The 14,063-nt window shown below is 45.2% G+C and overlaps 1 protein-coding gene across 1 annotated transcript in view; it reads left to right on the forward strand.

The window, feature by feature from the left end:
• Positions 1 to 14,063, forward strand: part of mgat4b (alpha-1,3-mannosyl-glycoprotein 4-beta-N-acetylglucosaminyltransferase B) — a 69,527-nt gene that overhangs the window by 53,375 nt on the left and 2,089 nt on the right. The window contains exons 9-14 of the mRNA XM_036127306.1: positions 4,930 to 5,060; positions 5,243 to 5,350; positions 7,301 to 7,494; positions 7,569 to 7,647; positions 9,938 to 10,025; positions 13,374 to 13,486. Of these exons, the coding sequence (XP_035983199.1) occupies positions 4,930 to 5,060; positions 5,243 to 5,350; positions 7,301 to 7,494; positions 7,569 to 7,647; positions 9,938 to 10,025; positions 13,374 to 13,486 (713 nt within the window). The remainder of the gene's footprint in view (positions 1 to 4,929; positions 5,061 to 5,242; positions 5,351 to 7,300; positions 7,495 to 7,568; positions 7,648 to 9,937; positions 10,026 to 13,373; positions 13,487 to 14,063) is intronic.

Here is a 14,063-nt window from a genome sequence, read left to right on the forward strand (position 1 = left end):
GAAAAGTAAGCCTCTCGAATTTTTCTCATTTGCCTTAACTTAGAAGTATTTTGGTGAACAAATGTTTTACTTTCAGAAATGTCTGAAGTCATGAGAAAAAGATAATTTGTTCAAACTTAGAAAGTACGTCTGTAATTTATTTTCTTCACTTGCCTTTCAGGGCTTCCGTAGACCTTTAAACCGGCAGCAGGGACTCTACAGCTAAACCTGGAAATATAAATCCACTGTATAAAAATAGCCTGTGTTTTCTCTCTGAGTGACATTAAATCAGAATAAACTTCTCCTGTTTAGCTCAGTTAAGATAATTAAATTATTGCTATTAAATGTCAGAGAAGTTTTATGACTTTCTTCAGATTCAGAAGTTTCCATCCATCTCCTCAGTTTGTAAGTTAAGAGAGTTTTAAACTCCAAACAGTGAATAAAGTGGAAGTGAGATTAAAGAAGCGTCCACAATGTTCTAGATTTGTTCCTGCAGAACTGTTCTGGTTTGTACTAAATCCACTTGCTCCTTTTATTACCTTAAAGCGCTTTGCAGGAGTGAAATCCTTCTGATTCGCTCAGCTCGAGGAGACGCTTCCTCCATCAAACTAAATTAAACATTTTCAGTCTGAATTATTGATTACTTTAATTGGAATGAAGAAAACAATCAATACGGTCCTCGTGTGTCCCTGAGGGACAGACATGAGTCCAGACTCATTTCATTTTTATTGGTTTAAGTGCAGCGCCGGATGAGAGCGAGCTGTGCTGGTAAAGAGTCGTTAACAGGAAGAGGGTTTATGAAATGAACTGCGCCTCTCTGCCCAGCGACGCTGTCAGGACACAAACCCTCAGATGTGCTTCATCTCCTTAGTGAAGATGATGAAACTGTTGCTTCAAGTGAACATCCTTCGCCTTCATCACACACACTTTGTTCTCTTTAGAGGCAGAAACTATGCTGGACAGCAGAAAGGGAGGAAGAAAGTTAAACCAGAACCAGCCGGGGTTCATGTCAGTTTAGGTTAAAGTTGCAGTGACTCTGAATGGATGAAGGGTTAAACCTGTTTCCCACGCTCTGGTGTGGATTCATGTTTTCGTTGCTTCGTTCGGAGCCGGTCCTCCTTCAGCAGCTTCTCCTTTTCTACCAGGAACCCTGGATAGGTTTCCAGAGCTGATTGGCTGCTTCACAGGAACACCTGAGAACCATCTTTAGGGTCAGATTTAGTTCGGCTAGATCTATTTAAGGAAATTGAATTCAATTAATTTTTATTTATATAGCACCAACTCACATCATATCATCTCAAGGTTCTTTCCAAAGTCAGCTTCCATCAGATCCTCCAGGTTGGTGAGAAAGTTTCCTCTCTAAGGAAACCCAGCAGGTTGCATCAAGTCTCTCCAAGCAGCATTCACTCCTCCTGAAAGAGCGTAGAGCCACAGTGGACAGTCGTCTGCATTGTTGATGGCTTTGCAGCAATCCCTCATACTGAGCATGCATGAAGCGACAGTGGAGAGGAAAACTCCCCTTTAACAGGGAGGAGAACCTCCAGCAGAACCAGAACCAGGCTCAGTGTGAACGCTCATCTGCCTCCACCCACTGGGGCTTAGAGAAGACAGAGCAGAGACACAGAAAGCACAGAAGCACACATTGACCCAGGAGTACTTTCTATGTTAGAGAAGACAGAGCAGAGACACAGAAAGCTCAGAAGCTCACATTGACCCAGGAATACTTTCTATGTTAGATGGTAATAGAGGATGATCTGCCTCCCCTGATGATGTCACAGTTAACAGAACACCAGACCAGGTGTACCTTCTATGAAGAGAAAAATGACAGAGAACAAACCCAGATGGGTTTAATCTGCTTTGGATCAAGGGTCCAGATATTTACATACACTCTAAATAGGACACATTTCCTTTTGTTCTCACACTCTTTTCATGTTTCTTCCTTGTTAGGAGTAACTACATTATTTTTGTTTACCAAGTAAAAATAAAAGCTTGTATCTTTTTATACAAAGTATGTAAATATCTGGTTCCAGTGATGAGGTCCCTCCGGCTTGTTTGACGTTCTGCCCTGAGGTCTGCAGCCAGATGTTCCAGGAGAACCTCCAGCAAAGTTCATGTTCTTCAGTGAACTTCACAAAGTCCTGATCTCAGACTCAAGGAAAATCTGAGCGTAGAACTGAAAAGGATGAAAGTCAGGAGGAACAGGCCACATTTCCTGCTAACTTCAGCTTCTCAGTGACATTTAGTGGCAGCTGAAGGGTGTGGACAACACTGACAGAAAAATCACTTCCTGCTGATTCATCATGGACTTTTTTCTCCTGGTTCCCACGAAGTGTCATTCTCCTGCACGTGTTGCTATAAAAAAATCTCAGCAGAAGAGCAAACAATGATTAACTAGCAGGAAAACGTGCCGTAATGGTTGAACTGGCTGGAAGAAAATATACCATAAACATGATGTGAGCTCAGAACAAGTAGTTTTCTCCACTCAATCTGCTCCTCATGAGAATGTAATAAGTAGCTCAACAGCTGTAGGAAGATGAAGATGATGGGATAAATAGCTTATTACCACAATAAAACAATCTTGTTATCTTAGCTCAGCATATAAAAACTAGCCTCCATATATCTCTTAATCAGTGCGCTGCAGCTTTGCCTGTTTTTTGGGCCTAATAAAAATTCCCAGCAGACATTTTTCTGATGCTTCTCTGATCTGTTGGTCCCACACAAAGTTTAAAAAGGTGAAAAATAACCGTGTAAAAAATAAAATGTATTTGTATATTAACAGTGTGAAAAGTAGTGCATAGAGTGATTCAGCGCCCCCTGCTGGATGAAACGAGAGTTGCATATGCATATAAGATACATGAATAAAGGTAATCAACTTTTTTTACTGTAAGGTTTTTAATTGTGTAGATTTCTGTCCGCTCTAACTGGTTAGCTTGCTTGAAATCAAACTTGATGGATGGATGCTGGAGGGAAGCGGAGAGTCGCAGGAGGTGAGGGGGAATATGCCCCAGCAGACGTCTTTTCTCTGATCATGTTGGTTTCTCTGGATCTTCTTCTCCTTCAGCCTGAGTCTCCGAGCATCAAACTCCCTCTTTCCCCTTCTCCCTGCGGGCCTTGGCTCTGGCCTCGTGATTCCTCCCTGACCCAGAGTCGCCTGCGAGCGGCGGCTGCTTTAATAGATTCATCAGGGTTCAGCTGACTCACTGAATTAAATCAGACGGAGGGGAAAGCTGCAGGGCTCCTCTGTCTCATTCAGCTGCTCGTGTTTGCTAAGTTTAGCTGTGTTTTTTATCCCTTCAAAGCTCCGGAGGCTCCGAACATCCAGTCCTCCCCAGGCCGACACGTCCTCCCTGATCAGGGAGGACCAGAGCCAGTCTTATCTGCCGGCGAGACGGGCTGAGGAGCTCACTTTTTGACCTTTAATTTTCAGAGCAGCTCAGACTGACTCTGAACTAACAGACATGAACCCTTCTGAAGGGAAGCGCTGGGCTCGTTTTCTCCCAGTCACATTGATGCACGACAAAATGAACGCTTTGTTTCACGTCAGAACGGTCTCAGTCGAGACAAAGATCCCGTCCAGCTGCAGGAGCGCCTGTGTTTAACGCTAGCAACCTTAAATAAAGACCATCTTTTTATTGCTTTTCTTTAAAATACACCATTAATAATTCTGCAGCCACATCACGCCCTTATTCAGTTTTCCATTTTATGCTAAAATAATGTGACTGCTATAATTAATTGTTATTCATGTAAAAAATGTGTCAGAATTACTGACGTGAATATTAGCATGCGTAGGCTAGCATTAGCATAGCATTGTTAAATTTACTAACAATTATCAGGATTTTCTGATTTCCAGATCTTAGACATTTTCAGTTTTATCTTTCAAATGGGAGAAATTTATCCCATTTATAAAAAAATATATAGATATTTAGTCTTTAAAATCTTGTTTAAAAAGTAGTTAGCAAGAACAGATAATGCTCTGTAGCCTAAACCCAGTGAGCATGCTAACATTAGAAATTCAATTAGGGCTGGATAGTTGGAATTTCTGACCACCTAGTTGGAAATTTCAACTGGAACACTCAATAATCGGAATTATGAGTCAGAAAGCCAGTTCAACGGGACTACATTGATGTCTATGCATGGACCATACCCGACTTTCACTCAAGATGGCAGCTACTCACAGCAACATTGATTAAAACTTCGTACTTTGACTGTTTTTAGCAGTTCTCTCTTATTTATTGGTCAGTCATACAGGTGGTGCTCATAAAACGAGATTTTTCAGCGCTGTTTATGTACACAAAATACATGTTATTGTCATTTTTATTGTGGCCATAGTGGCTAAAGGAGCAATGAAGAATCGCTACCTATTGTTTAAAATTTCATGTTCAGCTGAAGACTTCAGCATGGCTGAAAGAAAGACGAAGATAAGGCATTCTGATACTGGCTGTATCTGTACGTTTTATAATGCATTTAATCCAAGTGTCCATGTTTTTTTCTGGCTAATAAACCAAAGAAGCACAAACCAGGAAACTAGAATAAGTCAAACCTTATTTAAAACCTTGTTATCAACTATAATAAGAATATTATAGATAAAAAGATTTGTTTCTAATTCATTTATGAATTATTCCCACACATTTCAACTCTTAAACGGTTGTTTGATATGATATAATTAAAGCTAAACTTAATTTGTTGAAGGCTGTCATGTAGCTACAGCTGCAGTTCATGCTAGCTTGAGTGAGCAGAGAACGTGTAAAATCAGATTTCTTATCACTGTTCTGATCACAGATGAAGTTAATAATGTAGAAACATTGTATTTATGCTTCAGATGAGCAGAAACTTACTGTTTACACTACTTTATCATTTTCACCTCTGATGCAGACGAGCGCAGCAGAGATTCTGCTCTCTTGCTGAACTACAGAACCTGATAATAAATCAAGGTGTTTTCCCCCCATGCAGGTAAGATGTTCAAGTCCTCGGACCTGTCGCTCATAGTGGAGTTCATGCTGATGTTTTACAAAGACAAACCCATCGACTGGCTGCTGGACCACATCATGTGGGTCAAAGTGTGCAACCCAGAGAAAGACGCTGTGAGTTCTTCACTACATTCATCCAGTCCTGCTCTTTAGATTCTCCCATTAAGGAACTAGATTTAACTTCTGAAGAAGTTTTTATTAATAGTTTTCCAGGATTTCCTGGACTGAGAAGACCTGAAGAACCATGGATCCAGATTCTGCAGGGATCAGTAATTGTTTCTGTTTGTCTCCATCAGAAACATTGTGACCGGCAGAAAGCAAACCTGAGGATCCGATTCAAGCCGTCGCTCTTCCAGCATGTCGGCACTCACTCGTCTCTGGCTGGAAAGATCCAGAAGCTGAAGGTAATTCCTCCCCCTGCATGCAGCTCATATGCCTTGTGAGGCTGTCTGCCTCTGAGTCCAGCAGGGAGGAGACACCAGCAGCCATCAGCTGCAGATGCCAACGTGTGCTTCAGTCACCCACAAACACAGAGGTCATGATTCAACAACGAGAAACAGAGACTGGACAAAGATTACGTTACATGGTCTGATAGATGAATGGATGAGCTTAATTAGACGCATTTTAAAGATCCTCTGTGTTCAGGTTGGAAGCTCGTCCGCTCTCCCCTCAGATCCGACTCTCTGCCTCAGTTGTTCCTCCAGAAAGGATCCATGTGGATCATTCAGTCCCTGCAGGAAGCCAAAGTCCTGTTCTGGGAGCGGCGGGCTCATCTGCAGGACCTCAGGGCTCGACAGCGGAGGGCGAGATTCTGCAGACGTTCAGCATGAAGATTGAAAGCCTCTGCAGTCGGCGGAGCTTTGCGTTGTGGCTGCAGCTCTCAGGCTCCACTCAGTGCCGCTGATTGCTGCGCTAAGATCCATAACCCGGCCGCCTGCTGCCGCAATCCCACCCAATCAATCGCGTATCGATCCGGCCGTCACAGACCGAAGCACAGAGGCTTACCTGCCTGGAGGATTGAGCGTATTCGGTTTAATGCTGCTGCTTCATGAAGAAGATCTATGTGGAGAATCCTCTATAGATTACCCAAAATGCACCAGTTTGCTCTGAAAGGGAAGAGCTCAGGTAGAAACGTCCAAGCTGCCGATGTGCTGCTCAGGGTTTCATCCTTGGTTACCCTGCAGCGAGTCATTTATCTCTTCAGCTCTGATGAAGATGATGATGATGAAGATGATGATGATGATGATGATGCAGGACGAGGACGCTGTGGCGACCAGAGGTGACACAACATCTGTGCTGAGCTGCAGGATCTGATCCAGATTCTGACAGGAACCCGACCTGTGAGTGAAACGGTCCGTCAGAACCAGCTGGACGTTCCTCGAGTCTTTAGCAGTTCTGGTGGCCCTGATGGTCCCAGAGGAAGGAGGTTCAACACCTCCATTCAATTCAATTCAATTTTATTTATATAGCGCCAAATCATGAAACATGTCATCTCAAGGCACTTTACAAAGTCAAATTCAATAATATTATACAGATTGGTCAAAAATTTCCTTTTATAAGGAAACCAGTTGATTGCATCAAAGTCCCGACAAGCAGCATTCACTCCTGGGGAACCGTAGAGCCACAGGAAGAGTCATCTGCATTGTACATGGCTTTGCTGCAATCCCTCATACTGAGCAAGCATGAAGCGACAGTGGGAAGAAAAAACTCCCCATTAACGGGAAGGAAAACCTCCGGCAGAACCGGGCTCAGTATGAACCGAAAGACAGAGCAGAGACACAACAAGAGAGACAAAAAAGCACAGAAGCACACATTGATCTAGTAATCTGTTCTACATCATGTTCACCAAAACAACATATCTACAGCTTTCAGGCTGCAAAGGGCAGAAAAATGTCCAGAAGTTAAAATGAAATGACTTATTAGCTGATTCTCGGAATTCTGCAGATTTTTACCTTGTTTTATTCATTTTTTTCAGCTTTTCTGTGGTTTGTAATGTTTTTGCTTCAGCCCAGTCTCCTTTTTTATTTAGTATATACAGGCTATGAGAGAGAGCCAGAGCTTTATCAATATTAAGCAATAAATCTAGATCGCCGTGCAAGTGTAGCTACTGGAATAAAATCTTTTATAAGAGATCAAGCTGAAATATGACTTACATAACTATATTTAAAGTCCGTCCTTTAAAGCTTTAAATTTCAGCTTTTTTTTTGCAAATTATTCTTCTGGGTTATTATTTATGCAATAGAAAGTTTCCAGCCTTGAAAACCGGCTCCGATGCAGAGTTTCCTGTTTAAGTTATGTTTTCCTCTTATTGTGCATTTATTTTTAAATGCTCCAGCCTCTGCTGCCTCTTGCAGGATAAAGACTTTGGGAAGCAGACGCTGCATAAGGGTCACGCCAACCCGCAGGCGGAGGTGACCACCAGCCTGAAGACGTACCAGCACTTCACCCTGGAGAAGGCCTACGCTGGAGAGGACTTCTTCTGGGCCTTCACCCCCGTGGCCGGCGATTTCATCCGGATACGATTCTTCACGCCCGTCCGCATCGAGAGGTCCGGCCCTGCCAATGATGACGGCGGGGAAGGAACTTCCTGTCGGGATTAAAATGCTTTTCTATTGTTTTCAGGTTTTTCTTCCGGAGCGGAAACATCGAGCATCCAGGAGATAAACTCTTCAACACGTCAGTGGAGGTTCTGCCGTTTGACGTGAGTCCAAAACATCTGAAGAGTCCAGTGTGTCTCTTCTATGTCATCTGGTTCAGGTAGAGACTCTCAGAAATACGGTTCACAGATCAGACTTCCTGACTCGGTTCTCACTTCCTCTAAGCTTTAGATATTCTGAGGAGAACCAGAGGTTCTGGTATCTGAGCAGGAGACCTGCGGACAGATCCAGAACTCTCTGCTAGGACTACACCGGTTCATCTCAGCAGATTATAATATCATTGAAACTGTGAGAATAATTTAATTAACTGGATTAAATATTTCCTGCTGAGAATAAACAGCGTTTATATCCCAGATTGATTAAAATGAGTTAATCCAGAACCATGGACCTGAACAGAACACCGTGTCGGGTCTGGGCTCCTGTTGCATTAATGCAGCGTGGCATGGACCTCTGGTTCTGCTGAGGAGTTCAAGAAGCCCGGCTGCCTTTCATAGCGGTTCTGGTGTCTCGTCTTCCTCTGGATTCTCTGCGGGCCGGTTTGCTCCTGTCGCCAGCGTTCGGTACCTTTAGCAGTGTGGGCCGGTACCGGGCCCTGCTGGAAAACTAAACCAGTGCTTCCATGCAGCTTGTCAGCAGAGGAAAGTATGAAGGGCTCAAATGTGCTGCTAGACGGCTGCGTTGACTGCAGACTTCAGAAAACCCAGTGGACCAGAACCAGCAGGTCAAATCGTCCCTGTCTGTGGAAACTTCACTCTGGACTTCTAGCAACGAGAGTTCTGGACCTCTCCTCCTCTTCCTCTAGACTCTGGTACCCTGATTTTCAAACGAGATGAAAACTTTACTCTCATCTGCAAAGAAGACTTTGGACCCCCGAGTAAAAGCCCGGTTCTGGTTCTCCTCAGCCCAGGTAAGGCGCTCTCTGGGTTAACAGAAGGAATGTGACAGTTGCAGCTCATGTTCTGGACGTGAATGTGGTTCTGGAAGCTCCGACTGTCGTGTAAACCTGGTGAATCTTCGTCAGGCTGCTGTTACTTGTGCATTTTTTCCTTCCACTCAACTTTCCATCAATCTTGTCGGATCGGGCTCTGGAGTCAGATTCTTCAGCTGTCAGGGTGTCGTAGACATGTTCGTGATTCTGTGGAGATAACGAAGGTTTTTTTTTTCATGTCTCCAGCTTATAGTCTGTGGGAGCGACAGATGATTTTTTTCCAGTTTCTGCGCCGCGGCCGACTCTGAGGGCTGATTGTAGCTGAGAGCCGCAGCGGGACGCCGTCTTTATGGGCGGGGAGGAAGAGGAGGGAATATTAACATCAGCTGAGAGGAAGAAAGAGAGGAAATCAGACGGCACTGAGAGGAAGCTGAGCATCCAGACGGATGCAGGGAGGGAGGCGGTTGCCACAGTAACGAGGGGAGGAGGAGGGGCCAAGCTGCTGGTGACGTGGGTCTGCAGACGCTCGTTGATTAGAAACGTGCCGGAAGGTTTCTCTGGCCTGTTTCACCTAAATCCAGCTTGTTTCTGTCTGGCTTGTGGAGTTTTAAAACGTCAGCTGAAGTCATGAGTGGGAGTGGGACGCTGCAGCAGAACCGGATGAGTGAACGGTCACGGACCAAAGGTTCTGCAGAGAGTTTCATAAAGTTCTCTTCAGGTCCGGCTGACGGCTGTTTTCTGTTCATTGTGCAGAAAGATCAGCTGCAGGTGAATCCATTACTGAGAAAAATGTTGGCTCAGTTAAAACTAAATCCTACTTTCAGGGTATTTGAGCCCAAACCGACCAGGTAGCCAGCTGCAGGTGCGTCCCATCACATGACCCGCTTAGGTGGAGTTGGGAACAGTCCAGTTGACTGACCCAAAAGGCTAAAACCGAAGTGGATCAATCAGAACCGTGAAGCTTTGGACCTGCTGTGCTCAGCAATCCTTTCGGATCTGAACCCGCTCAGAACCTGTGGTTGGTTCTGAAGAAGCAGCCGGAGAAACAGAAGCCGAGAAACTGGGTCAACTCCAGGCGCCATGTGGACCAGAGTGGGTCAGAACCTGGTCCAGATGATGAAGACGAGGAAGGGTTCCAGACGGTATGAAGAAGCTGAATTAGGGCTTCCGAATTAGAACCTTTGACACGCATGAAATGTTTTTAATGTGTTCCTCAGTTTGCAGCAGAATCCAGAAAGAACTTTGTCCCGGTAGAGACTTTTGGACCGGACTGCAATGAAGGCAGAAAGATTAAGAACCCGATGAAAGAGGAATTTTAACTTTCTGAACGTTCGATAAAAAAAAAAACAATTTCCTGTCAGGAATAGTAAAACATGAATAAATGTGGATGTTTTTGTGTTTTCCAGAACATTCAGGCAGAGAAGGAGGCGCTGACTGAAGGGAGGGAGAAAAAACCAAAGTACCATCGGACCGAGGACGGATTCATCCGGATAGGTGAGCCTGACCCTAACCGTCCGTCTGAGTTCTGTATCAAAGATCCGATTTTTAAATGGAGCAAACATTTTACAGTCAGATAAAAACCTGCGAGCGTGCAGACCTGCTATGAGGACGTTGTTTTTATGCACAATGATCCAAAAAGGGGTCCAGCTCTGGTTCTGTGGATTTAATGATCTGAAATGGGATTAAGCTCATTTTATGTTAGTAAACTGGGTTTTCTCTCCAGTTGTTCATGAAACCTTTTATGTAGACAAAGCTGGGAAATAAAATAATTGAAGTCTAATTCTGTCACAAAAACCTGTGATCTGAACCGGGCTGTGTGGACCTTTGTGGGCTGCCCCAAACCACCAGCTTCAGTTCTTCAGTTCTTCAGTTCTTCAGTTCTTCAGCGATTGATCCGGATCCGTCCGTTTGAGTCCAGCGCTGCTGATTCAGATGCGCTGTCAGTGAGAACCTGCAGAGGTTTCTCTCCCAGCTGTGCGCCTCTGCAGGCAGAATAATCTCTGATAACTCACAGGCACAACAATAACACCCGCTGCAGACGCTGCTCTTTGCAGGGATTACAGCTGTACCTGGAAGCGGCGCAGCTGGAGTCCTTATCCTCACTGGGATTATTGCTCTGATGAGGTGAAAGCCGCTGAAATGAGACGAGGGGCCGGTCCTGATGGAGACACCGACGTCTTCCCATGAGCAGAAACCATGCGGTTCCTTAATGGAGTCTGGAGGAATGGAATGGCTCCTAATAACCTGCAACAACCTCGTTAATCTGCACTGAAAGCAGAAGAATCTCTAAATCACCTCAGCTTCCATTAAACATGAATAATAAATAGTTACCCACCACAAATAAAACACTTTAGATGTTCTCCCGTTCCTCCACCGTCTCTGGATCCATTCAACCAATCCTGACCAGAACCGGGTCCATTTTCACTGCTCCCACAGGATGTAGGAGGTTCTGTATCAGCCAGGAAACGCTGACTCCATCATGAATCACCTGATCACCAGGAGCTCGTTAGCAGGTTAAAGGAGGTCATGACCCTGAACCAGTCTGGCTGCTTGGAAGGGCTGAAAGAACCAAGATGGCAGCAGGACTGAAGGTAGCAGAGCTGCAGCTGGAGGAAGGACCAGAGATGATGGACCATGGTGGACAGAACTATGATGGAGGAACCATGATGGACAGAACTATGATGGAGGAACCATGGTGGAGGAACCATGATGGACAGAACCATGATGGAGGAACTATGATGGAGGAACCATGATGGAGGAACCATGATGGACAGGACCATGATGGAGGAACCATGATGGAGGAACCATGATGGACAGGACCATGATGGAGGAACCATGATGGAGGAACCATGATGGAGGAACCATGATGGACAGAACCATGATGGAGGAACCATGATGGAGGAACCATGATGGACAGAACCATGATGGAGGGACCATGATGGAGGAACCATGATGGACAGAACCATGATGGAGGAACTATGATGGAGGAACCATGATGGACAGAACCATGGTGGAGGAACCATGATGGAGGAACCATGATGGACAGAACCATGATGGAGGAACTATGATGGAGGAACCATGATGGACAGGACCATGATGGAGGAACTATGATGGAGGAACCATGATGGAGGAACCATGATGGAGGAACCATGATGGACAGAACCATGATGGAGGAACTATGATGGAGGAACCATGATGGACAGAACCATGATGGAGGAACCATGATGGAGGAACCATGATGGACAGGACCATGATGGAGGAACCATGATGGAGGAACTATGATGGAGGAACTATGATGGAGGAACCATGATGGAGGAACTATGATGGAGGAACTATGATGGAGGAACTATGATGGAGGAACCATGATGGAGGAACCATGGTGGAGAACCATGATGGAGGAACCATGATGGAGGAACCATGGTGGAGAACCATGATGGAGGAACTATGATGGAGGAACCATGATGGACAGAACCATGATGGAGGAACTATGATGGAGGAACCATGATGGACAGAACCATGATGGAGGAACCATGATGGAGGAACCATGATGGAGGAACCATGATGGAGGAACCATGATGGACAGAACCATGATGGAGGAACTATGATGGAGGAACCATGATGGAGGAACTATGATGGAGGAACTATGATGGAGGAACCATGATGGAGGAACCATGATGGACAGAACCATGATGGACAGAACCATGATGGAGGAACCATGATGGAGGAACCATGATGGACAGGACCATGATGGAGGAACCATGATGGAGGAACCATGATGGACAGGACCATGATGGAGGAACCATGATGGAGGAACCATGGTGGAGAACCATGATGGAGGAACTATGATGGAGGAACCATGATGGACAGAACCATGATGGAGGAACCATGATGGAGGAACCATGATGGACAGAACCATGATGGAGGAACCATGATGGAGGAACCATGATGGACAGGACCATGATGGAGGAACCATGATGGAGGAACCATGATGGACAGGACCATGATGGAGGAACCATGATGGACAGGACCATGATGGAGGAACCATGATGGAGGAACCATGATGGACAGAACCATGATGGAGGAACCATGATGGAGGAACCATGATGGACAGAACCATGATGGAGGGACTGCGTTTTGGGGGGAAACACTCTGCATATCAGCACCAACTGTAAAGCTCGGTGGTGGAGGCATGATGGTGTGGGGTTGGCTTACATCACTGATTGGTAAACAGAGAAGTTCAAGGTCCAGAGCTTTCCAGAGTCAAACCTGAGGTCCACATCGGATCCTCAGCAGAACAATGACCCCAAACACAGCAGCAGATTTACAATAGCATGGCCTAGTCAAAGCCCAGACCACAGTCTAATTAAAGGGCTTTGATGAGACCTTCAGAGAACTGGGGTAGAACCTCAATAAAATAAAACAACGTTGGAGAGAAGAGTGGACAGCAGTTTCCCCAGAACCATGTGAGGAACCATGTGAGGAACCATGTGAGGAACCATGTGAGGAACCATGTGAGGTTCTACAGGCTGCTGGACTGGAGTTTCTTTTTATCAGATAATAATAATTTCCTCCAACGCTGATATTTTATTCTATGAGCATAAATGTTTCGGTCGGTTCTCTTCACATGCAACACAGTTTTATTTATTTAGCGTACGTCATCTTGAGTCTCTTTCCAAAGTCAAATTTAAATCAAATCCGACAGATTGGTGAGAAAGTTTCCTCTCTAAGGAGAGCTGATGGAATCATTTCTCTAAAGATGGTGACTGACTGAAAATGTTCTGAGTGAAGCAGACGGCTTCTCTCCTCCTCACGTCTTCACTGACTGATGGTTCCGTCTTCCAGGTTCTTTCCAGAACGGGATTGCAGAAGGAGAAGTGGACCCCTCCTTCGGGCCCCTGGAGGCCATGCGTCTGACGGTGACGACGGACTCGCCGGTGTGGGTCATCATCAGCGAGGTGAGACGGGTCAGAACCAAACCGTTACGGGTCAGAACCAAACCGTTATGGGTCAGAACCAAGCCGTTAAGGGTCAGAACCAAACCGTTATGGGTCAGAACCAAACCGTTACGGGTCAGAACCAAACCGTTACGGGTCAGAACCAAACCCCCCGTCCTGTAAACTCTTACCGTTAGCTCCTCCATGCCAGGAGTCTCTTTAGGTCAGTGCTTCTCAAAGAGGGGGGCGCCCCCGCAGGAGGGTGGAGGTACTGCAGGGGGCCTTTGTTTGTCCAGAACATGCAGGCATTCTGAACGTGACAACAGCGCCCCCTGCTGTTTGGTCTGTACCTGCGGTCCGTACTATCATGAATACTGTTAATAAACTCCTAAAAATAAGTTAAAAAAAAATTCATGTAACTGAAGTTTGTCTTTAATATTAATGGCTTGATGTTATTTTTGCCATATGAGGTAAATAGCTACTTACTGCAGGTTTGAGTCGGGCTATAAGCCATTTTTATTGTTGTTAATATTATATAGTTAGCAAAGTGTTGCTATGTTGAGAGAAACCATTGTTATATGTTATAAATGAACCCATA

This window comes from Fundulus heteroclitus, chromosome 23 (genome assembly GCF_011125445.2).
Source record: "Fundulus heteroclitus isolate FHET01 chromosome 23, MU-UCD_Fhet_4.1, whole genome shotgun sequence".
In the NCBI taxonomy this organism is placed as follows: domain Eukaryota; kingdom Metazoa; phylum Chordata; class Actinopteri; order Cyprinodontiformes; family Fundulidae; genus Fundulus; species Fundulus heteroclitus.